The 23,865-nt window shown below is 44.4% G+C and overlaps 1 protein-coding gene across 3 annotated transcripts in view; it reads right to left on the reverse strand.

The window, feature by feature from the left end:
- Nucleotides 1–23,865, reverse strand: part of DHX40 (DEAH-box helicase 40) — a 418,899-nt gene that overhangs the window by 205,082 nt on the left and 189,952 nt on the right. For all 3 annotated transcript variants that reach the window (XM_078679838.1, XM_078679839.1, XM_078679840.1), the window contains exon 9: nt 5,560–5,646. In XM_078679838.1, the coding sequence (XP_078535964.1) occupies nt 5,560–5,646 (87 nt within the window). The remainder of the gene's footprint in view (nt 1–5,559; nt 5,647–23,865) is intronic.

A 23,865-nucleotide genomic window follows, 5' to 3' on the forward strand; every position in this document is an offset into this window, starting at 1 on the left:
GGAACCCTGCTGTCTATTTGGGGTTGGGTGACATCTGATGACGGCAGCTTTCATCCCCTGCTGCTGTGTTCACACCTGTGCCATAGACACATTTACCTTGAAAGAGAAATGATTAGGCAAGGCGGACCGGAGAGCAGGGGCACCTTCAGTGAGGGAAACAAAAAAAATAAGCTGTCTCGCTGTAAACATGTTTAAGAGGTCAGCAGGGAACACTTTACCTTGATTGACTTGGCCAGACCAAGTTGATAGCCCCAGCCCAGTGGTCCCAGCACACGACAACTGCCCTGGAGGGAGATGCTTAAAGCACTTTTAGCCCAATGGGAGTTGCGCGTCTGCTAGCAAGACGAAGAACATGAGCGTGTGATAACAACCGGACCTGACCATGTACAATTTTGTTGCTGAGACTCGCATTCCTTAAAGTGAAACGTAAAGCTCTTGTTTTCATTCCAGCTCTCTGATATAACCAAATCCCGGCTACCCATGCTTTTTGTTTTTATGGTCTGCAAACCATTTCTGTCAAATTCCTAAAGGAATGCTCTTCGGTGCGAAGGTCGCCATGAACACATGCCTCTCTTTTGCTTTTTTGGTGAATTACTTGGCGTGTTTGTGCACTTGTGGCCGGGTGAAGTAACAAAGAGGGACGGGGTGGGGGCGGAGGAACTCAGAGTAAAAGAGTCCTCTTGTTAGCAAAGCCCAGGGCCTCAGTGCCTGATATAGAAGTGAAGTACCTCAGGGCAGCGGGGCCTTCGCTAACACTTTCCAGAATCACCGAAGGTGGCAGCAGTAAAAATATACGATTTATTCAAAGCCCTATTATGGTTCGAGGTCTGAAAATGGCCATTCAGTCTTCCGCACTTAACTTGGCCGTAGGACAGGCAGTGGCATTTCAGGTATGCTAGGAGCCCAACCTCTAAGACAATGAGGCAAAAACAACAACGAAACACATGTAATGACTACACAGCATAACATTTGATGATAATACCATTTCGGTGTTTCTGCAATCAGGAAGTGCATGTAATATTTAAACAAGCCACGCATCCGCTGTTTATTTTTGCATCGCGCTTTCACTTTAAAGTGAAAGCGAAATGCAAAAATAAACACGAGGCGCCATGTCAGCTTTTTTGTCCGGCCCAATCAGAGAGCCGGACTGGCGCGTGTAAGGCAGCGTGACGAAGCTTCTGATAAGAAACTTCGTCATGACAGCTGTAACGCAGGCGAGCCAGTCTGGGTGGGCCGGCCAAAAAAGCAAAAAGGAGGCACCCTGGAGACCTTATTTCCAAAGGCTGTGCACCGTTTAACATAAACGGTGACACAAGCCAATGGGAATAAGGGGCGGGGCTTCAAGCCCTTTTCAGAAAGTACTCATTTGCATTAAATCTCGCCGAGCGAGCTGCGCATGTGCGCAGCAACGCTAGGCGAGACCTACAAACAAGGGGCACCACCGAGTGATACACTTGAAGAGAGTTAAACAAATGTCTGGAACACTGGTATTTCAAAACAGAAAGGATGCAGCTCATCCGAGACATTCAGCTACCAAAGAATTGGATGGTGAGATTGGATCAGAAGGCATGACTTCAATCTTCACACCCAACAGAAGATTTATCTAATTTGTATGGAGACAGCAGATATATGAATCTAGGACTCCATCCTTCAGTCTCTCCTCCACTCACTGGCGCCTCACCAAGGCATTGAGAGCGGCCATAGAACTACTGAGGGCAAGAGGTATCAGACTCACTGTCTACCTGGACGACATATTGCTAATGAATTAGGATTTCGCACACTTGAAGAATGATTTGAATATGGCAACATCCCTGTTTAAGGTCTAGTGTTCATTATCAACGCTCAGAAGTCCGAATTTGAACCATCACAAAGAATAACGTTCCTAGACTTAGTGATAAATTTGGACTGGCATATGCTTAAACTTACCTAAGGGAGAACTGAGGTAGACACTAGTGAGAGAACGCACCTCTCTCAGATAGTCAGATTAGTGGGTCTTCTTGCTTTGTCTTTAAGCAGTATTCCCAGGACCCCTTCATTATCAGGCACTGCAAACACTCAAGTCCTCACATCTCAGGAAACAACTGACTTATGTGCGGGAATAGACCAGACAAAAGTAGCCAGGACAGGAATTCACTGGTGGCTGGACCACATGGGGGCCTGGTATGCAGACAATTTTTGGTTCAGCACCGGATCTAGTAATAGAATCTGCACGAAGCTGTTCAGGCTGGGGAGACCGATTTGTGAATATTACATAGTCACATTGTGATCAGAACAAGAGGAGGTGCTACACCTTAACTGCCTGGACCTCGTGGCAGGTTTGTTTGCAGTAAAGTGCTTGACGGGGACAAGATCTTGTGCTCCATCCTGCTCAAGATGGACAAGCTATTGGCAGGCAAGTACATTAACCATCTAGTAGGGGAACGAGCGGAAGCCTTGGCAGAACTAACCTAGAAAGACTGGTATTTTTGTCTGGAATAAAGTTTCTTGGTCACAGTTGATTATCTGCCAGGAGAAGCTCAACATAATAGCAGACTAGAACTCCAGATACCTGTGGGATTTCAGTGCATAAAAGCTAGAGCTGAAACTGTTTTAGAAGATATTGAACAAGTGAAGACTGGATCATCAACTCCCTCATTTCTTCAGTTAGAGATCGGACCCACGGGTAGGGGCTAAGCATGCTTTTCTACCGGACCGGTCAGAGTCCTGGATATGTTTTTCCATCATTCTAGATGATTAAGAGGCTTAAGTTCAGGTCAGGGGAAAGAAGGTGAACCTGGTTCTGGTAACACCGGTTTGGAGATTGCAAGCTTACTTACAAATTCTTCTGGAACTTTCTTCTTAGTCTCCAATCAGACTACCCCAGACTCATACATTTAGAGGGATGCTCACAGAAACTCACATGAGATGGTACTGGAAAGAACCATTCGACTAAAGGTATGGAACATTACTGAGAGATGCTTGGAGATACCAAGACCTTCGTAATAGGCTACAAACCTCATCAGGAAGGCATGGTTGGATTAGACTTTCAAAAGATATAGCAGAGCTAGGCACAGATGGTCCAGTTGTGGTAAGGGACAGAGCGTTGATCAGGTGGGACATACATAGTATAGATATTGACTTTTTTGTCACAATTAGGGAGTAGAGTTATTGGTTTATAACATCATCAATCATTGCAGATCTACTAGTTCAGCAGGGCAGTTTCCCTTGAATGGGGTGCCAGTAGGCACATATCTGCTGGCAAGCAGATTCCACAGTAGAGTGCGATTATCACAATCTCTAGAACAGAGGTATTCAAGTTTACTGAACATGAACTCAGTTCTAAAACTTCTGATATGTTGGCAAGGTAATCAGTTTGTGGGGAAAAGAATCATTAGTAAGGCAGGCAATGTTATTATGCCTTTTCCCTTGCAAACGAGTGTCTGATGCAAGAGTGATTGATGTGTCATGAAAGATATTCACTTCGAGTCTCTTCCACGATGTCTAGAAACATCAGGTCTCATAGCAGAGTGCATAAATACCAGTTTTTCCTAGAAAATCTAAAGCTATGTGTGGTAAGGTGCATTATGGCTTACAAAACTATGATGAAGATAAGCCCTCTAGGTATAAGGCAACTCTTGCTTGTGATTAAGAAATGTTATAAACCAGTTTCATTTCCCAACATAGTGAGATAAGGCCATTGGATTATGCAGTAAGCAGGAATGGATACTTTTATTTTTGGTGTACGCAGTCAAAGGGGCCATGACATCAAAAGGTAGAGGAGTTGGCCTAACGGCTAAGGCGCTCGACCTCGGATCTGGGGATCTGGGTTCGAGTCTCGGTAACGACGCCAAAACCTCCTGTGATTCTGGGCAAATCACTTAATCTCCCCGTGCCTAAAAATGAAAGTGTGTGTGTGTCCTCATGTAAAAACGTAACTTGTGCTATGTAAAGCGCTCTGATACCTGATTCGGTTCGGGTCTAGTTCGCGCTATATAAAACTCTACAAAAAAAAAAAAAAGTATTTTGCCTAGGAGGTCAATTGGAAGACATTCTAAATGCAGGTGACTAGCTTCCGATTCAATGTATACATTTTTTCACTTTAAAAAGTACAGTGGGTGGCTTTACTGGTAGTCAGTAAGCTTTAAACTTGCATATTCTGAGCCTCAGACCCCACATAGAATATGAAATTTCCTAGCCAACGTGAAGGAACATTTCAATTCTGTTAAGGACATGGAGGTGACGATTATCCCACCTTCAAAGACACAGAGACTTCTTTATAAACTCCCAGTAGATCATTCTGCTTCATCATGGGATATAGGTATATTTATTAGTTTTGTTTCAATGGAAATTTTGAAGATTTTGCACTAGAATGCTATGATGTATATAGGTTGTAAATATGACTTCTCAAACGTTTTCTATCTGACAAAGACAGAGCAGAAACAAGACTACTAGTAGTAAATGATTCAATTGTCAAAACGTAAGTATAAAGAAAGAGGAAATGCTTTTCCTTGTTGACTGTTTGACATGTAAGTCTAGGGCTGTGATAGTGGACTGTAAATTTGCTTTTCGGACTCATACCATTTGTAGTGCTAATGCCGATTTAGAATACTGGAATTTTTCGTGGCTGCTAAACAATAAATGGAGATAGTTTAAGGCATAATCCTCGCCTCATTGACTTTATCAGAACTGAAACTTTCTTTCACGATAGCTAGGAAATGTTATATTCTATTGAAAAGTTAGAATGTACAGAATAAGATTCTGCTGCAATGTCAGAAAATAAAGACTAAGAAACTCCTGTGTGTGGCTAGAACATACAGGATGCACCATTGCTCATAATTAGAATGTAAAGAATCAGATGATATTATGATGCCAGAATAGACAAATTGAGATGCTGCTATGCTATAATATTAATGACTATGTAGTGGACAACAGAAACTTAATTTTCTATTGGGACTCAATTACCAATTGTAAGTGTTTGTATTACGCAGCTTGTTGGTACTCAATCATCCTTAAAGCAATTGAATGCTTAGTCAGTCCTGCCATTATGCAATCCTGTGAGCTGCAGGCACAGACTTATTTAATTAACTATATAACTTTGCCAAATGAGATGTCGTAATGTACAGAATAGTACGTTTGAGATGTCAGAGGGATGTATTTGATGTTAAAATGTTTAGAAGGACATTTCTGTATTAAGAATGTGTAGAAAAATTAATTTGGTGTTAAAATATATAGAAATTATTTTTATGTTTGGCTCAAAAAATATACTACTCATGAAAAAATGTGCAGACAAAGATAGTGTACCCCAAAGTAAAAAACAATATAACAAAATCACTGCTTAGAAAGCATGATACTACTGTGCTGTCAGATTGCACAGAACAAGAGTAATGTGGTTAGATTTTAGGGTAATTACTTGGAGTAATTAATGTAATTACTGTGACGTCAATCTTTAAATAATTAGTGTTTATTTTGTCAGAATGTACATGGTAAGGTGGTTCACTTGGCCCTCTAGCACGTTTTATCTCATCATACAGTTCACAGTTTCGTCACATAATAATATCAACTGCTTCTCTTCAAACCTACTTGGCTATAGGAACCACCTCCAGGATATCCATGCCAATGCGGGGGTTGTGGTTTAACTGCTTCACAAAGCCGCTGTCTACCACGTATCTGTGGTGGAAAAATAAGATGAGAAGGTAGCATGACTGTAATTGTAAGTTACAAAATCACCTTTCTTTGTGGATTGGCACAGTTTTATTATTTCTCATTTGTAATGTTTTCAAAAGAGATTTGCTTAATTAAGTATGTATGTGATATTTCTATAGCACAAACATAGCCAAAAGGCAGCGGAGAGCTGTACATGATCAAAGACATTAGTTACTTACCTGTAATTCCACTTCTCCAGAGTTTATATCTTTCATATATTCACATGCTTGAATTATTCTCTGTCTTCAGGCTGAGAATCCACAGTCATTTTAAAAAGCTGTTAACAGTGTTAAATTGGCTATAGGCCTCACCAACAGTGTTTGTTTAATAGCAGCACACCCATCTCATTTGAAGCAAACCGATCTTCATCCACTGAGGTGAGGTGGGTGTGCCAGCTCTCCTACTCCCTTCTAGGGGCCACCATAGCTCAGATTTTATAGCATAAATGTGAGAAGAGTATATACTAAATGGGCCACTGACTGGGGAGGTGAGGATAGGTGCGGAGGAGGGAGAGTTGCATGCGTATATATGAAATAGAACAACCCTGGAGAACTGAAGTTACACGTAAATAACTATTTGTTTCTTCAGCACTGGACTGGTCATATATTCACAGGTTTGAACAACAGTGTGAACAGTGTGAAGCAAGGAACATTGGAAGAGAGTGAGTGGAGAGCGGAGCTGGGCAAGGATCTTAGTCTTAGTCTGTGTAAAGTCATGTCCTGGGTTGCACAAGTGTGGCCCAATTCGAGCCCTCTGGATGAAGGTTTCACACCGTATAGGCAGGTAGCTAATGAACTAGCGTGCGAACGACTCCTAAGGAGTCTTGGTCAGTTGGTAGCTCCTGCGAGTTTGAGGCAAATTAGCCCATGAGGGTTACAGCGGCATAACAGCAATGAAATGCAAGGTACGTGAAGATTAATGGTGGCCTGAAGTTGACAAACCCATGGAAAGCAATATGCGTGACTGTGGGCCTCGTATTCAGAGTATTAAATCTTAGGTGACCCAACCCATCCCGATTGACCCTGTAAGTTCTCCTTTGGTTCTGTGGGCAAAGTAGCATTGGCTATAGCGGGCCCTATTAATATCCTATTAAATTCCAAATTTGCAATTATTCTCATAGACTATATGTCAAAATGGCCTGAGGTAGGTTTTATAAATAGTGTCACCTCTAATGCGGTCATACAATTTTTACAGAGAGTGTTTGTGAGGGAGGGCTACCCTGTGGAGATTGTGACAGACAATGGTACACAATTGGTGTCTAGTCTCCTTCTAGACCTCTATTGCACAAACTTCATTGGTTACCAATAAGGCAGCGAGTGAATTTTAAGATCGGCTGTATAATCCACAAAGGCCTTAATGAATTAGGACCTGAGTACCTTGCTACTAAGTTTGTTCCCTACGTTCCTACACGTACCCTTAGGTCTGGTGAACAGTTTTTGTTGAACATTCCAAAAATCACCAAAGCAAGGCAAGGAGGTAGGACCTTGTCTGTGGTAGGCCCAAGCTTTTGGAATTCCCTCCCGCTTTCTTTAAAACAGTGTGGGAGTCATCTAGAATTCAGAAAATGTCTGAAAACTTTTCTGTTTAGCCTATGCTAAGCATTTATCCGCTGGTTTTCACTAGACCTTTGGTATTAAAGTGTTAAAATATCTCCCCGCAACTCCATCTAAGCTCTCAACTCTAGGTGTCATAAGCGCGGAGATACTCCTTCGGGAGTTTATTCATAGCGCTATAAAAACCTATAAATAAATAAATAAATAAATAGTGAAATCGAGGTAATCCTAGAATCACAGGGAATCAAGCACATCAAGACATCCCTATACCATCCTAGGAGCAATTCTCTAGTCGAATGCTTCAACCACACGTATCGTGGATAAACAAATTAAATTGGAGATCAGCTGTGGATGATATGCTGTGGGCATACAGGACGACCCCCAATTGCTCCACAGAGGTTTCTCCTTTTGTTCTACTAAGTGGTAGAATTTGCAGTTCAAAACTAAAGTGCGAGTGGATGGATCCACAGAGGTTTCTCCTTTTGTTCTACTAAGTGGTAGAGTTTGCAGTTCAAAACTAAAATGTGAGTGGATGGATCGTAGTCATCGATGCTAGCAACTTTGGTTTGGGTGCCGTACTCATGCAGAAGAGGAGTGATGGGAGGAGTGATGAGGCAAGTTTGGCTGGTGTAGTGGATGTGAGAAAGAAAATACATGGCAAATATGGTGGCGTTTGCGTGAAATGTGATCCCAGGGATTTGAGGGTAGGAGGTTGGGTCAGAATCAAGAAGCTGGGACATGTTCCCAAAGGTGAATCCCGATTTTCCGCCCCCAAGCTAGCGGTTAAGGTGTCTCAAAACACTGTTCGCACCAGTGATGGTAAGGTGTGAAATAAAGACAAGATCTCTGTCATTCTTGAAAGTAAGGTCGACCTAGTGCGAATTCACCTGGGGGGGGACATTTGCGGATGAGTGGTTGAGAGAACCATGTGTGACCAGAGCGAGCTGCACAAGGCCGGTTTGGCTTAAGGATTACATGGCTGGGGGTGTTTCGGCTAAACGCTGGATGTGTAGCGCACACCTTTTCATCTCATAATATTGGATGGAACCTAAGGATTTATCTACATTCACATTCAGTGATTGATGTTTGATATGTTTATGTTGCATTCTGTATTATTTGTTCATTTGTTGAAGGGGAGGATGTGTTGGTTTTGAAGTGGAGCGTTGGGCATGTTGGGGAATGTAGAGTGTTAGGAGTGTTAGGGAATGAGGATTCGGGGCGGACAGGATGGCATTTTGGTATTCTGCGACCTAATGTACTGGTGGCACTTAGGAGCATACTGGATGAATAAATATTCTTATTTTATGCTATGTGTGAATCCTCTTCTTTTCATGCCTCCCATATTAAACCTCGACTGAGGGGTATGAAAATGCTCTTGTGACTATAGAAAATTGTAGAATTGTTTGTTGACATGCTTCTCCATTCATTTTGCTATGATGGCAAGCATTGAGACTTGTCTATAGTTAAACCAAGTCTTACGGTCCAAATTCTCTTTCTTCAAAAGAGGCCTACCCAAGGCATGTTTCCATGCCTGTGGGATCTTTCCTTGCGTAAAGGAAGTGTTCAGGAGTGCTACTAGAACTTGAAAAATATCCACCTCTAGGGAACTTATCTTGGCCGAAGGGAGCAAATCTCCTGGCGAGCCTGACCCAATTGAGTTCAGTAATGACAAGAACACAGGCAGATCCACAGCGTCCCAGCAATTCAATTTAGGCCCAGCTTGTAGCAAGATCAGTCCAATCTGGTCCTCGATCCCAGGAAGGCCATCAATAGTAGTAGGCGACACAGTCTTCTTATCTCCGATCTTAAGAGAAGCTGGATATCTGTCGCCTCTTTGACAAAGAAAAAAGCCAAATCGTCACACTGAGTCTGAGACAATACTGGTGATGATATGATTTTATTGGGGTCGAAGAGTTCTTTCATCTCTCTAAAAACAGTTTTTGGACGACTTTGATTTGGTCTGTGTAAAATGTGGCACGGGCCCCACTACAAAGCCTGTGTTTATTTCAAAGGGTCAATTTATATCTGATCTTACTCTCCTCATAATGGGTCTGCATTCAAATAACTGGGCTCAGGTGATCAGATATAGAAAGAAGACTGACCCAGAAAATCCTCATTAAGAACAGGCTTTGCCAGGGATGTCTCCTGGCTCCTTTGCATTTCTCTGTTCTTCGCTGATCTACCTTTAGTAATAGCCGAATTGAGTGAACTCAGCCCTAAAATGAATGGCACCCATATAACTTGCGTACCTTGATAAGAAAGAGCTAGAGGTAAATATGGAAAAGATCAAGGTGCTGGGGTTCAGGGAAAAATCTGTAAAATTTGAATGGCATTTGGGGCCTAATAAACTAGAAACAGTGAATACGTTGGGCTAAAAAAATGCAACTGCTGCTTATACATCTATGATCTGCCTGCAATTCTAGTATGGAGCTGAATTGCTAAGCTAAAGTGGCAATGCGAATTAGGAATATGAAGACGGAAAATGCCTGAAAAGACTACTTCTACAACCAAGGTCAGCAATGACCCAGGCAATAAGGATGCAAACAGGATTAACTTCCTGGAGTTACTAAGCATATGCTGAGATAAGATTCTGGATGCGCTTGGAGACCAGAAAAGAGCTTAAACTGTCATTGCTATGTAAAAATGAGATCACACACAGTGAGTTGAACTGGGCCGAGAACACCAGAAAGCTTCTGGAGGGAACACGTAGGGTGCAAGATTTAAATATAAGTAAGACTCTCCAGATGGGGACAACAAAAGGCAAACTCTGTATACAGATAGAAAATAAATCTCTAGATCAGGATATGCAATATTTAAAGGGGAAGTCATCCATTCAATTTATGCTGAACTCGTGGCCGACTGAAGAGTGGTACCCTTATATTGAGGCGCTACCAAACCTCACACTTCGAAAAGAGATACTAAGATGGCAGTGGAGGGTATGTGCTCTGATCTAATCTAGTCTCTGAGAACGTTTTGGGACTTTCTCTAGCTGCCAGGAAATCGGTCTCATTTGATCTTACCACCTCGCTGCTCGACTATTGCAATAGTCTATATGTTGGAGCCTCTAAATACATTTTTCATGAGCTGCAGATTGTGCAACTCGCTGCTGCAACACTTGTGTTAAACCTCCCCAGACGGAGCTCTGCCTCCGTTGCCTTAAAAACGTTACACTGACTATCAGTACCAAAAGGATCCCTGTTAAGAAGCTTTTAATGGTGTTCAGATCATTTAAAGCCAGTCGATCCAAATAACCAAATAACATTCTGCCAGGTTTATGGACTATACCCCCACAGGAACTTTGAGATCCTACCTTGCTAATGTCCTTAAGCCCCCTCAATTCCGACTGAAAATTAAGGAGGTAAATCCTTTTTAGTGCTAGGATCCAAGGCGTGGATCTTCTACCTAGCCACTTGTCTTTCCTGGAATCAGAATCCCTTTTTAAAAAGTTTCTGAAGACCTGGCTTTCCCAGGCCCCAGATGCACTTCGTTATTCCCTTATTTAGTGAGTGTTCTATCTTAGATCTTTTTCTTTCCTGAGTCTTTCAGTTGCAACTTCAGCACAAAGATGTTTCATTAGGAGTGATGGAGCACTGTACAAGAGCTATATTAATTCATTTAGAATAGGTATAAACCTATGCTATAGTAATAGTAAGACAAAAGTGGTTATGATGTATGAACACAGAAAATGCACCTGTGGGATGAACGGAATATGCACCAACTTGCTTAAAGTTTCAGTCACCACGGAAAATAATGTTAAAACCCCTCTTTCTTAAATATGGGATCCTTGAACGGTGGCAAGCAACAGCACTTTTAACTGATATGCAATATTTGCATGTGACATGTGCTTTAGGGAGGTTAGTGGTTGCCATCAAAGGCGTTTTATCTGACTTTGAAAATGACTTTTTAAAGTATTATTCCCTTTTAGCAATGGAAAAATTATAAGTATAGACTGCACCCTGTGATTTTATTCACATTTATATTGAACAGGTGACTGATTAAATATGGTTGTATAATGTTTTTAAGACTCAGGTCAAAAATACAAAAATTCTGACTGACACGTTTGAATCGGAATAGTAAGCAGTACATAACAAGTATAGTGTTTAAAAGCAGAAAGCAGGCGTACCTTTACTGAAACAGGTTAAGGGGCACTGCCTGTCCCACTGCTGAGTCAGCTTCTGCTTTCACATCGAGGCAGTAGTGCTTCGTGCCTGCTCCTCCAGGTAACTGCACTAAATGTAAATGTATAGTATTTACATAGCGCACTTCTACCCGGAGGCCTCGTAGCGCTGTATACATACCGCTGTGGAACCCATCCTGGCTTTCCTGTGAAATGTCCACTCCTGGGCACCCCCAAGGTGAAGCCAGGCATCCAAGCGCTGCTGGGGCCGTTGTGGAGATTAAGCAAGCTATTGGCCAGAGTCACAGAGTGGGACCCATGATTAGACTAGGCACCGGGGCGAGAATTATCAGGTCCGGGGAAATTGAGTCCAAGAGCCGCCGAGGCGAGAATTAAATCCTGGTCCCGGGCCAGACCTCTGCATCAGGGTCTGCCGCTCTAACCATTGAGCCACGCTTGTCAGTAATACAGCTTCACCACTCTTCCTGGCGACGGAAAAGCCTTTCCCAATTGCACGTCTAGTAACGCTCCTAAGAACTGAATCTTGGTGTCCCGTTCTAAAGAAAATCTGGCAGAAAAGAGATCTAACCTGCGAAACAGACTGATGGAGGTGGCGAAAGAAGCTTCTTGAGAGAGCTTTAATAAGCCATCCATCCAAGTAGGAGTACACTTGGTGACCATGTAGTCTGAGAAAGGCATCAACTGGAGCGAGGCCCTTTGTAAAGATCTGTGATGCTGAGTTGTGGCCCAATCGAAGCACCTTGAATTAGTAGTGCTGCCCTGCCCCTGCAAAGCAGAGGTATTTTCTCTACATCCAGTGTATTGAGATGTGAAAATATACATCCGGTAATCATTTCTTTGGAGTGTTATCACATAGAAGTTATGTTTTCTGAGGAACTTGTTCATTTCACTTTGGTCCACTATAGGTCTCCATAGACCTATTTTCTTTTTTAGAATGAATCTGAAATAAAGTCCGATTCATTCGGGCCTCCACTGCTTCTATTGCACCCTCGAAGAAAAGGAGAATTTCCTGTTGCAGCTCACTCAAATGAAGATGATGTTCTGTTCTGGGCGGGCAGATGGGTGGTTTCTGAACAATCTCTAAGGTATGACCTAAGCGTAATATCTGTCCATTGTAATGAACTCCCATAGTCTTTCAGTTGCAACTTCAGCACAAAGATGTTTCATTAGGAGTGATGGAGCACTGTACAAGAGCTATATTAATTCATTTAGAATAGGTATAAACCTATGCTATAGTAATAGTAAGACAAAAGTGGTTATGATGTATGAACACAGAAAATGCACCTGTGGGATGAACGGAATATGCACCAACTTGCTTAAAGTTTCAGTCACCACGAATCGAAGCACCTTGAATTAGTAGTGTTGCCCTGCCCCTGCAAAGCAGAGGTATTTTCTCTACATCCAGTGTATTGAGATGTGAAAATATACATCCGGTAATCATTTCTTTGGAGTGTTATCACATAGAAGTTATGTTTTCTGAGGAACTTGTTCATTTCACTTTGGTCCACTATAGGTCTCCATAGACCTATTTTCTTTTTTAGAATGAATCTGAAATAAAGTCCGATTCATTCGGGCCTCCACTGCTTCTATTGCACCCTCGAAGAAAAGGAGAATTTCCTGTTGCAGCTCACTCAAATGAAGATGATGTTCTGTTCTGGGCGGGCAGATGGGTGGTTTCTGAACAATCTCTAAGGTATGACCTAAGCGTAATATCTGTCCATTGTAATGAACTCCCATAGGAGGAGGAAAAGGGAAAATCTCCCCTTATCTGTTGAAGTGGAGATGGTAGTGGGGAGGGGAGTTGCAAGAAGTCAAGCTTGTTTTGGATTGTCCTGGGAGCACAACTGCAAGACATTCCTTTTAGCCCAGAAGATCTGCCATACCCTTGCATGTTATTTCTGTTGGGCATATAGTCCTTGTCATGTCCTGTCTGGGTTGGAGGGTAATATGGGCAGCATTAAACCCCATATTGATGGAAACCTCCTCTGCAGGTATGAGATCTTCGTGAGCCATGAAAAGACATGAAACCAGAACGACGATATTGGAGATCTCCCACAGATTATGCCATATCTGTATCTGTTTTAATATTTTGCAGGGCGTTATCAACATGTAGATCATTCATGGTGATTACAACAAACAGCAGGTTTTGAATTTCTGTTTCGACTTCTAAGTGGAAAGTTGTTAGTCACCACCAACGCCATCTTCTTAAAACAGCCGCTCCTGCCCACTGTTGAAAACCTACATTGGAAACATCCATTGCTTCATCAATGATGGCTGATGAAATTGTTGTTTCTTGTTTGAGCTCCAGCCATGTCTCTCTTACCCTCCGGTATGCTGTTAATTAGCAGCAAGATGTCATTCCACATCTGGAGATTATAATGGCCTAGAAAGGCTAAAGCGCTTGTGTGCTTGATTGATGTAGCCTCCATAGAACCAACTCTACGGCCCAAAATATCAATACACTTCCCATCTCTGTCAGGAGGTGCAGAGGAAGGAGTGATTGGGTTCCTGAACCTGCACTGGGCCGCATATCTTTTTACATAGTATGGCTTCGGATGGCTTATGAGGCAGGCCGGGACTATGTTTGGAGCCCTGCAAACTTCTCCTAAAGGCGGACCACTACTGATACTGTTGTTGCTATTTTCATCAACTTTAGACCTTCTACCCATACACAATCTAGTATAGGTGTGGACTTAATCGCTTTATGTAGCTGCTCCTGGAAGTAATATGGGAAGCACTGTTGTCATAGGAAAACTGAATTTCTTAGCGCTCTCTTCAGCAGCACATGGAAACGGGCTATGGCATCTTGAAGTGAATGCGACAAAACGGTAAACCTATCACCAATACCTAGGTTTGATGTAATCATTCCACTCCACCAGTTTCATCATCAGGTAATTAGGTCTCCTCCTCCATATCTGAATAGAGTGAATCGGAAGAGTGCTCGTCTCCCATATCATTAGGAGTTGGCTGGACCAGCTTTGGTTTGACTGTATTCGGAAGGTGGTACATCAGGGTGGGTGATGGTGACGGAGGTAGTGGCAGACATGAGGTGGGCATAGGTTGTCCAGCAAGCCCCTGAGGTATCCGTTTTTGGAAGGTGTCCATCTATTGTATTGCTGTCAAAAATTCCACAGGTACCTAAAACATCACAGGTTCTGTATAGCAATAACGAGAGGTAAAGGGTTGTTGATGATTAGTTACATAGTCTGTGGCTAGTAGACATAGTCCTGATAAGCATCCTCATCATCTATAGCATCTCCCTCAAATTCTAGTACGTAGTGGACATCCAACTGCGTAGCAGTACAAGCAGTCTCTGAAACATCTTGGTCGCAGAGTTTATCCTCCAACTCTGAATCCAGAAATTGTGTGTGAACTGAAGGCCTGTTTGCATGGGAAACCAGCACTTGCAATGCAATAGGTCTAGCAGTTACGAGAGTTTAAGCTATTGACATTGCAAATAACCTTTTATTTTTGTTTTCTTTTTAAAAACCTAAATAAAAGGCATTGTTGTTTACAGTGCCAATGGCTTAAACTTGCGTAACTGCGAGACCTATTGCATTGCAAATACTCGTTATTACTCCCAGCACTTAGTGGAAGAAAACACTGCTAAAAATATCTGAATTGAAATGTTTTTCATTCCTGCTTTCTGAATATTTCACAACTATGCAGTGCCTTTGCACAGCGCAAGAGTCGCCCCTGCTTACTGTCTGCAAAAGCTCCGGAAGAGGAAGGCTGAGCTGACAACAGGCTGGACTCCTCTTCATTGCATGATGAAGGTGCAGGAATATTGGGTGGCACTGCCAAACAGAAGACCACTCGGGGAGTGTCGTGTCGCCATCCTCTCACCAGGTCTCTGCCTTTAAAAAGCCACCATGGGTGGGGCAGTCAGTCCCTTGACAGGCTGCAGACCTGTGTGTGACCCAGTCCAGGTGGCCTTTCAGAGTGAGGCCCTAAAGAGAACTCGGCCCATGTTCAGGTTGCCTGTCCCACTTGTGTTTTTAATCTGCACACCTCCACCCCCCAGGTTTTACAGCTGTACTCGACCCCACTATTGACAGGAGCTTGCTGTGCAGTCAGTGGGGGTGAGGGGGGAGTGGGTGGCTGGTGTACCATCCTCTGACGTAAGGCTAGACTCTAGGCATGGTGGTGCCTTCAACAGGGGCCTCTAAGGCCAGTCACAGCCTGCAGAAAGTATGGGTAACAGTACACAGTACCATCTGACGGGACCCGTTATTAAAATTGTAGGCCACCGTATTTTCCTTAGGGTGTGGGGGGCGCATAATATTAACTGGAGCTGCGCGATCATGTACACAATATACACGTGTGATAGGAGTGGGGATGATGCAGCAGGTGCATGCACTTTCATGAGTGTTTGTATGCACCATGTGACACTTCTAACAGTATCTGTCTCGAATGTGCAAGGGCAGTCTGATAAGCCAGAGTACAGGACGTTTACAGTCAGGTTGTTACAGGATGTGCACCTAGTTACATGTGTATGTGCTTACAATGTGCAAGAGCATTCCACCGTAGCATTTCCATCTATGTGCATGCATGTGAGTAGTATGTACAAGGGCTTTGACATAGAGCACATGCCTTTGTTTATAAAAACGGAGTGCAAAACGCGAACTGACATTTGTATGTGCACCTCTTTATATTTAGCTAAAAAAACTGCAAGGGCATTGACTGCTATGTACGTATTCACAAAGACTGTAAAGAATTATTGTAAGTGGCATGTAGCACGTACGTAAATTGACAGTGGAAGTCATTACGATGGAGCACGCAAACCTGCTTGCTAATGTGCCCTGTGAAGGCGAACCAGGGTTAAATACCAATATGTAGCGATTTGTGACGCAGTTTCCATGCTGGATGTGTTGGACGCCGTGTGTCGTGCCCGATAGTAAATGTCTTGCCACTCATGAAGGGATAATTTCCATCCTACTTCCCGCTCCCCCCTCAATTGAGCTGGGGACTAGTATCAAGATCCTTGTTCATCAACATCTTATTTAATTCGGATACTAGGTGCCTGTCTGATTCTTTGCTTAGAAGCCCTCTCTCAAATTTAGTCAAGTCTCGCTGAGCTGCATCTCTAATCTCTGGCTGCATCTACCAGTGCCTAATCTGTGTATAATGAAATCTCTCGCTCTCTGGGATTTCATTGTCAGACCTCAAAGTGTCCAAATATATAGGCCTTCTTCGTCAAAGAAGTAGCCTATCAACCTACATCCCGGCTTCAGCCACTCCCAGAAAGCTACTTTATTCATTTCCAGGGTAAAGTCCGGATTCTCCACCACCGGAAAGAGCGGTTAGGAGAACAACAAGAGGCCTTCCCTTCTAGCAACTGCATCCCAGACTCGAAGGTTGGGTACCGTGATCGCAGACAAGTAGTTATTGGTAGGGCATTGAGATAGGCCTAAAAAGGGGCTCTTTGACAGGGACGTTCCTGCCAACGCCCTATCCGTAAAGAGTCAACCCTTCTGATTCCGAGAGCGACCACTCCACGTTTACTGCTATCTGAACTTGAACTCCCATACGGTTTACTCATAAATAGTTGTGCAGCAAGAGACCGCACAAACACATGTATTATTGCATCATCAAACTTTCTACAATAGTTCACCTCCGTTGACTTCAATGGCACCAATCTACGTCATCACCAAATACTAACGTCTCACAAACATTCATCATCCCTCCAATTTTGGTCCACTACCACGTACTTCAACAACACTCGCCCAACAATAGTTTACCACATTGATTTTGATGGCATCACCCTCCTATGGACCAGCCTGACCCTTTAAGAAACGTTTCACCATCAGGACGTCGTTAGGATAAAGCTTTTCCATCAACGTTTCAATAACGCTTTCACCCTATTTGGCTGTGCCATTATGTCGGAATTTTCCTTGAAACAACTACATAAGGTGAGCGAGTGTTGACTTGCATGGGCAAAAGAAAATGCTTCTGCAGCTGTATGAAAAAAAAGAAAGCACATTTCCTTGAGAGTGCCTTCCCTGCTGGTGTTGTAATAGCCCTTCTCCAGCAACAGCACCTGCTCTAGCCACCTGCTTTTGGTTGCCAGGCAAGCTTTTTTGCTTTGGCTGACACTTAAAAGCTTCCTGCAATATATGCGTCTATATCCAGTCCTATGAACAGAACACTTGTTGAAGAGCATGCACACACCAAAGTACCTCAGGTTACTCGAAAATCTTGACTCTTGCCATGTTATGTTTCATGATAGCAATAAGAGAAATCTAGAAAATCTTGCTCTGTTGGTCCATTAAAGCTCTTTATTGTGTGTGGCCAGACAGTGACTCAGCTGGACTACTGTTGGAGTTTAATGCTCATTACTCAGTTAGGCTGCCCATGGTTGTTACTGTGCCAGCAAACATTAAGAGATGATGGACGGAGTGCTGAAACTTGAAACTCACCCCCAGTCACAGATCTGGGTGGAATCCATCATCGTTGTTTAGCTCACTACGCCATCCCAGTTCAGGCCCAGCTATATGCAAAATAGTCCAACCCAAAAGGACAAGCCAGGTCTTCCCTGGACCGGAAACAAGTATCCTGGGACCGGCTACGGGGTAACACCCCTCATCAGCCAGGCTTGCTTGAATCCAGTGGCAAATTGAGCAAGGGTCCCACGTCTGGGCCAACGTTGCCAATTAAGGGCGAACACAGCAAATACACCCCAGTCACAGATCTGAGTTGAATCCATCCTATTGCTTTAGCTCACTTTGCCACCCTAGTTCATTTTCACAATGTGAGGTGATTGATGATTGTCACTATGCGGCCCCAGCACTACTGTGTTGGGATAATAAAGCAAATTACTTGTGGGCATCATTTAAGCTTATTCGAAAGTAACCCTGGGCGGAGTTCGCAAAGTTACACTATGCGGAACTCCACGAAGTGGCAAAAAAAAACCTCTGTTGTGGATCGGAATGGCTGCTTATCAGAGGAGCTCCGTGACTAAGGCGACTCCATCCAAAGATCCGACCACTTATCCGGCATATTTGTTCCTCCGGAGGCAGCTTCCACGAGAGGAGGCCAAGAGGCACCGTCCGCCGCAACTCCGGTGCGGATCTGACACCGAGAACTGTACAAACAGTGAAGTGTCCGGTTGCGGCCTACCATCACCTTGGCTGCACCGGGCTTGCTTGATAGACTGCCCGTGCGGAAGTGACAGGGAGCCGGGGACACTTACCGGAAGTCAGCGTTGGGGGACAACGATCCGTGGCTGAGTAAAACAGCAGCGGAGCGGAGTGGCAGACGCGCTTGACCCGGCACCCTATGAACAGCTACCCCGCCGCCCACCACCGCTGATATAGATTTTACCGGAGGAGCCGAAAAGAGAGCCCCGGCGGCGGAGACATTACGGCGCAATTCGCAGGCAGGGGTGAGGACAGTTGCTGCACCGCTTTTGCTTCCGCGCCGCCTCACACCATCGTTGCCACCCCCTGTCCCCTGGAGCACTAACTGCGCAGTGGGACACCGCGAGGTGCTGGACGCACACGGTGGACCTCCAGATAGGAGAGACCGGCCCAGGAGAAGAGGCCAACCACTCGGCGGCCAAAATCGGAAACACCTGTCCACTTCCAGCAGTGACGCCCCCCCCTGCCCCCCGGGGCGCCTACTACGCGGTGGGACACCGCGAAGTGCTGGACGCACGTGGTGGACCTACTGGCAGGGAGGACCAGCCTAGGAAACTAGGCCAACCAATCGGCGGTTGAAGAAAGAACTACCTGCCCGCTTCCCGCGGTGCCACACCGGGGCGACGCCTGGCCGGAACACTGACTTGGGGGAAAGCAAGAAAGAGCCTTTAAGCTATCGTGAGCCCCGGTGTCGTGGCGCAGAGGGGTGCACCGGTGGCACACAGTGGAGAGGGGCCACGGCCCGCCCCGCCCTGCAAAACGTGTATACCTCTGGCTCCACATCACTTCTGCGGCACCACAGGTGAGGGCGCATGAACACCTGACTGAGGGGGGCATATCCTGACACTCCAACACGAAGGCAAGGCGCATAAGAAGTCCGGCACCCTGGGGCAGGAAGCCATTTTGTTCCCAGTACCCAGACGGGCCTCTCATTTCGCGTCGCGACACCATATGCGCAACATTGGGTCCCGAGATCACTAGACTTTATCAAATACTGGCACAGGAGTAGCCACGCTCTGCGACACAGTTGAGACGACGGCCATGGCGGGCAAGGGCGCACGAAGTGGCATGACACAGGCACGACTGGATAAATTTGCATACGAAAAGGTCACCCCGCAGCAATCGGAGGGGCACACCTCAACAGGACAAGGCCCAGAGGGAAACGGATGTAATACAACAAAAGACCCAGTCCAAGGGCGTCAAAACATGTCAGTGACTCCAAAAAGGGGCAGTCAATATATACTGCTACCTATCGCTCTCTTATACACTTTATAAGGAGATACTACACTGCACTCCGCCCACGTTAAAAGAAGAAGAAAAAGAAGAAGAAAAACCTATTCTCCCTGACAGTGCCACAGAACAACAAGAATTGTGACCTAAATAAGTTAGTCACAGGTGTCCACACAGTAGTGTTGGACTAAATTCTCCTTAGAAAAAATGTGTGAGAAACAAGTGACGCCTCACGGAAACACCACCAACGGGGTAACTGGTATGTAATTTCCAGACAAGCCCCTGTCTCATCATCGGTAGTCACTTGATTCTCAAAGAAAAAGAAGAAAGGAAAGAAGTGTCCAAAACAACAAAAATTGACAAACAGTGGAAAGCAGAAGTATCTGCTAGTGACAAACACATAACATAAACAAGTGCATAAAACACAACATAAAGTTCCCTTAACCAACTTTATTTATAGGGAAGTGATTATGCTGTTGTGTTAAAAAGGCTGGTAGCTATTCATGCATACCATTACCTAATACCAGTGCCGACATGTTTCACTGCTATAACACTTTAAGCAGTTTCATCAGGGCTGCACTCATATGCCACCACTCCACTTTTGGACACTAGTTCTGTGTGTACTGTCAAAGAAGAACAGGCAAAGAGACGTGAATTAAAAACATGTAAACCCACAGTTAACAATCTGTATGTGAAACAAATGGTGTATAACTAATGTTACCCAGAGTCAGCCAAGTTAGTCATACCAGCCGCTCCGGGGTTGAAAAGGTGCCAGGGTACTCCAATAGTGAGCTATCACCTTCACTTATCCTTAAGTTTTCTGTTGGAAAAAAAGGTTTCACACATTTGTAAAACAAATACTAATAAGACCCGAGAGGCAATTTTATCAGTGTGTAAAACACGACTCTTAGTTAGTTGAGGACTCTAATTGTAAAAGCGCTGGGAAGGACAGGTAACCCCAAGATGCCAGAATTGCTTCGAGAAGCCGTATGTAGCTGTCCGAGCCAGTCTGCCTTCTTACTCAGACAGGTGCCCGTGTGCTACCCTGCCCGCCTAATAGGAACAGTCAGAAAAACAAAATGCTCGACAATTGCAAAATATTGGTCCTGCCCCCAGTCTCGGTGCCTGCCTGGCACCGGACCTCGTTAAAACCACCTCACCGTGTTACCGTAGGGTAGACGCTTTTCCTCCACCTCAACTTTGCAAGGCACGGGCGTGCTGAAGTAATAGCTTCAAGCGGTCTCCACCCCTGCACTCCTGTCATGTGACTCCGGTGCCGACCACGGCGGCCATCTTAGACTAGTCAATTCGAGCGCTGGAGCTTATAGACAAACCAGCTCAAAAGACATTTAGTTATGCACCCGATGCTTAACATAACACCCCATTTCCAACCAAATGTACACCAAAACCACTGTCAATGGTAAAACGCACTTCGGAGTTAATTCCCATACTGTGTGTGGTGGCACTTTTAAAGTGGTATCGAGAACATGTTATACTGGATCAGGCTCCAAAGTCATGCTACCACAGTACTCCAAATGGCGGCCATCTTGGAATGCAACCTGGTGCACGGGGGAAGGCATGATATTATATATTTTGAAGACAAAAACGTGATTGTATATATGTCTAGGACTTGGCTATGGCTGCAGCAAAACAATGTCCATGTCCGGACAGATCAGCCAACCTACATGACTGGTAGACACTTGGTTATGCCTCTAGACAATCGAGGAACTATGTGTGCCCCATACCAATATGGACCTCATGCTCAGAGAACCATCCGCTCTCATTTTGCTAAATGCCAAAAAATCAACATGCAGAAAACCATGGGGAGCAAGTGGAAACACAAGTGGAAAACAAGTAGTCTACCCTGACCCTACTATCAAATGTAGGCAAAGATCATCCCTGAGGTCACTACTCCGTGTATAGGGGACAAGGACAAGAAAATACACTCACAGTTTCACCTTGTTCCATTCTATAATTTCATTTAGCCCAATTTGGTCAGTTTTTTCGTTGTAAATCCAACGTGCTTCCTTTGTGAGTAGAATGCCTTCAATATTATGGGGGGGTACCCTTAACCTTCTCTAACACTGTCCAATTAAAGGTGTGTTTCTCTGTGAAACAGTGTTGAACCAGCTTTGTTGTTAATTTGCCAGCTCTTATGGTGCTCAGATGTTCTTGTACCCTCACCTTGATTTTTCGGGATGTGAGTCCAATGTAGTGTAAACCACATTGGCAGGTTAGTCTGTACACTACTTGTGTCGAATTACAATTGCTGAAATGATTAAAAAACCATTCCTTTCCGGATGTAAGTCTCACACTCGTGCTCTTCTTGGTGAGTGGACACACGGAGCACATCCCACAGGGGTAATGGCCGTTGGGAACAGTAGAGATCGGATTAGTTCTTTCAGTAGGGGCCCGGGAATGTACAAGTTTGTCCTTCAAATTGCACGCCCTCTTGAAGGCAAATCTAGGGGGTGGCATTTGGAAGTCATTATTGGATAACATGGACCAGTGTTTCCGGATGGACTGTCTAATTTTGGTTGCCATTGGGTCATATGTCATAACGACTGGTACACATTCTTCTCTAGGTTTAACTACTTTCTCCAACAGAGCGCTCCTTGGTGTATTTAGCGCTCTTTTTTTGGCTTGCTTTACAGTCTTTGTAGGGTAATTCCTGTGGGTAAGTTTAGAAGCCAATTCTTCCGATTGTTCAAGGAAGGTGTTAGTAGAGGAGCAGTTGCGTCTGTATCTCAGAAATTGCCCTACGGGCAGGTTATCTCTCAACGCCCTAGGGTGGAAAGAATTGTAGGAGAGGAGAGAATTCCTATCAGTAGGCTTCAGGTGTACACAGGTATTGATCTTGTTGTTACTGTACTCAATGTCTAGATCCAGGTACACCGATTTATGTCTGTCATAGGTCCAGGTGAACTTAAGGTTTGCATCTTGCATGTTCAGCCAGTTAAGGAATTCAAGCAAGTGCTCTTCCGTGCCTGACCAGATGCAGAGCACGTCATCTATATATCTCTTCCAGAGACGGAGATTGCTCTGGAAGGGGTTGTTATTGTGATAAATAACATGCTCCTCAAACTGCCCGACGTAAATGCAGGCTATACTGGGGGCTATAGTGGCCCCCATAGAAGTCCCCGACACCTGGAGATGGAGCTGATTTTTGTAGCCGAAGTAGTTTCTTGTGAGGGCCAGCTCAATGCATTGAAGTACAAATGCCTGGGTGGTATCATAGAACCATTCTTGGTTACCCAGGGCGCGGGCTGCTGCCACCAGCGCCGCGTCCTGGGGTATGCAAGTGTATAGAGATTCAATGTCAATAGTGACAAAGAATTCATCCATAGGATCGTACTGGATGTCATCCAGGGTATTCAAGATGTCAGAGGTATCTTTTACAAACGATCTCTGGTTGACCACTGATTCTCTCAAAAAGAAATCCGCATACTGGGAAAGCGGTTCAAGCACTGATTGAATCCCAGCGACAATGGGGCGTCCTGGGGCGGACGTGTAGGTTTGTGGATTTTTGGGAGTATGTAAAAGGACGGAGTCCTGGGGTTGGTATTCACCAGGAACTCCGCCTCTTTCACCGAAATCCACTTCTTCTCCTTTGCTGTTCCTACCATCTCACAGATAGTTTTTAATAAGTCTTCCAAGGGATCTTTATTGAGAGGCTGGTAGTTGGTCCTTACACTCAGAAGACGCATAACTTCTGCCTCGTAGTCAGCAGTGTTGAGCAGGACAATTGCCCCGCCCATGTCTGCTGACTTTATGGTCAGGTTATGATTGTTTTGGAGGCTTTTTACCGCTTCCCAGTCTTCCCTTGACATATTTTTGTGAACAAACTGTTTTTGAGTTTGCTCTATCCTGTCTATATCCTGCAGGACACGTGACTCGAATACAACTACCTCAGGGCCAGTAGACGAGGCAGGTGGACAGAAGGTGGAGGGTTTTCTCAGATTGGTATTGTAAGAGGAATTCTCAGACGATTTCTTGTCCTTAAAAAATTTCTTTAGTTTGATTCTTCTCATTGTTTCGTGAAATTCAATCCTACATTTAAAGGCATCGTGGGTCGGAGTAGGAATGAACCCCAGGCCTTTGTTGAGTACTCTCCCCTCATTCC

This window comes from Lissotriton helveticus, chromosome 3_1, assembly GCF_964261635.1.
Source record: "Lissotriton helveticus chromosome 3_1, aLisHel1.1, whole genome shotgun sequence".
NCBI classification, from domain to species: domain Eukaryota; kingdom Metazoa; phylum Chordata; class Amphibia; order Caudata; family Salamandridae; genus Lissotriton; species Lissotriton helveticus.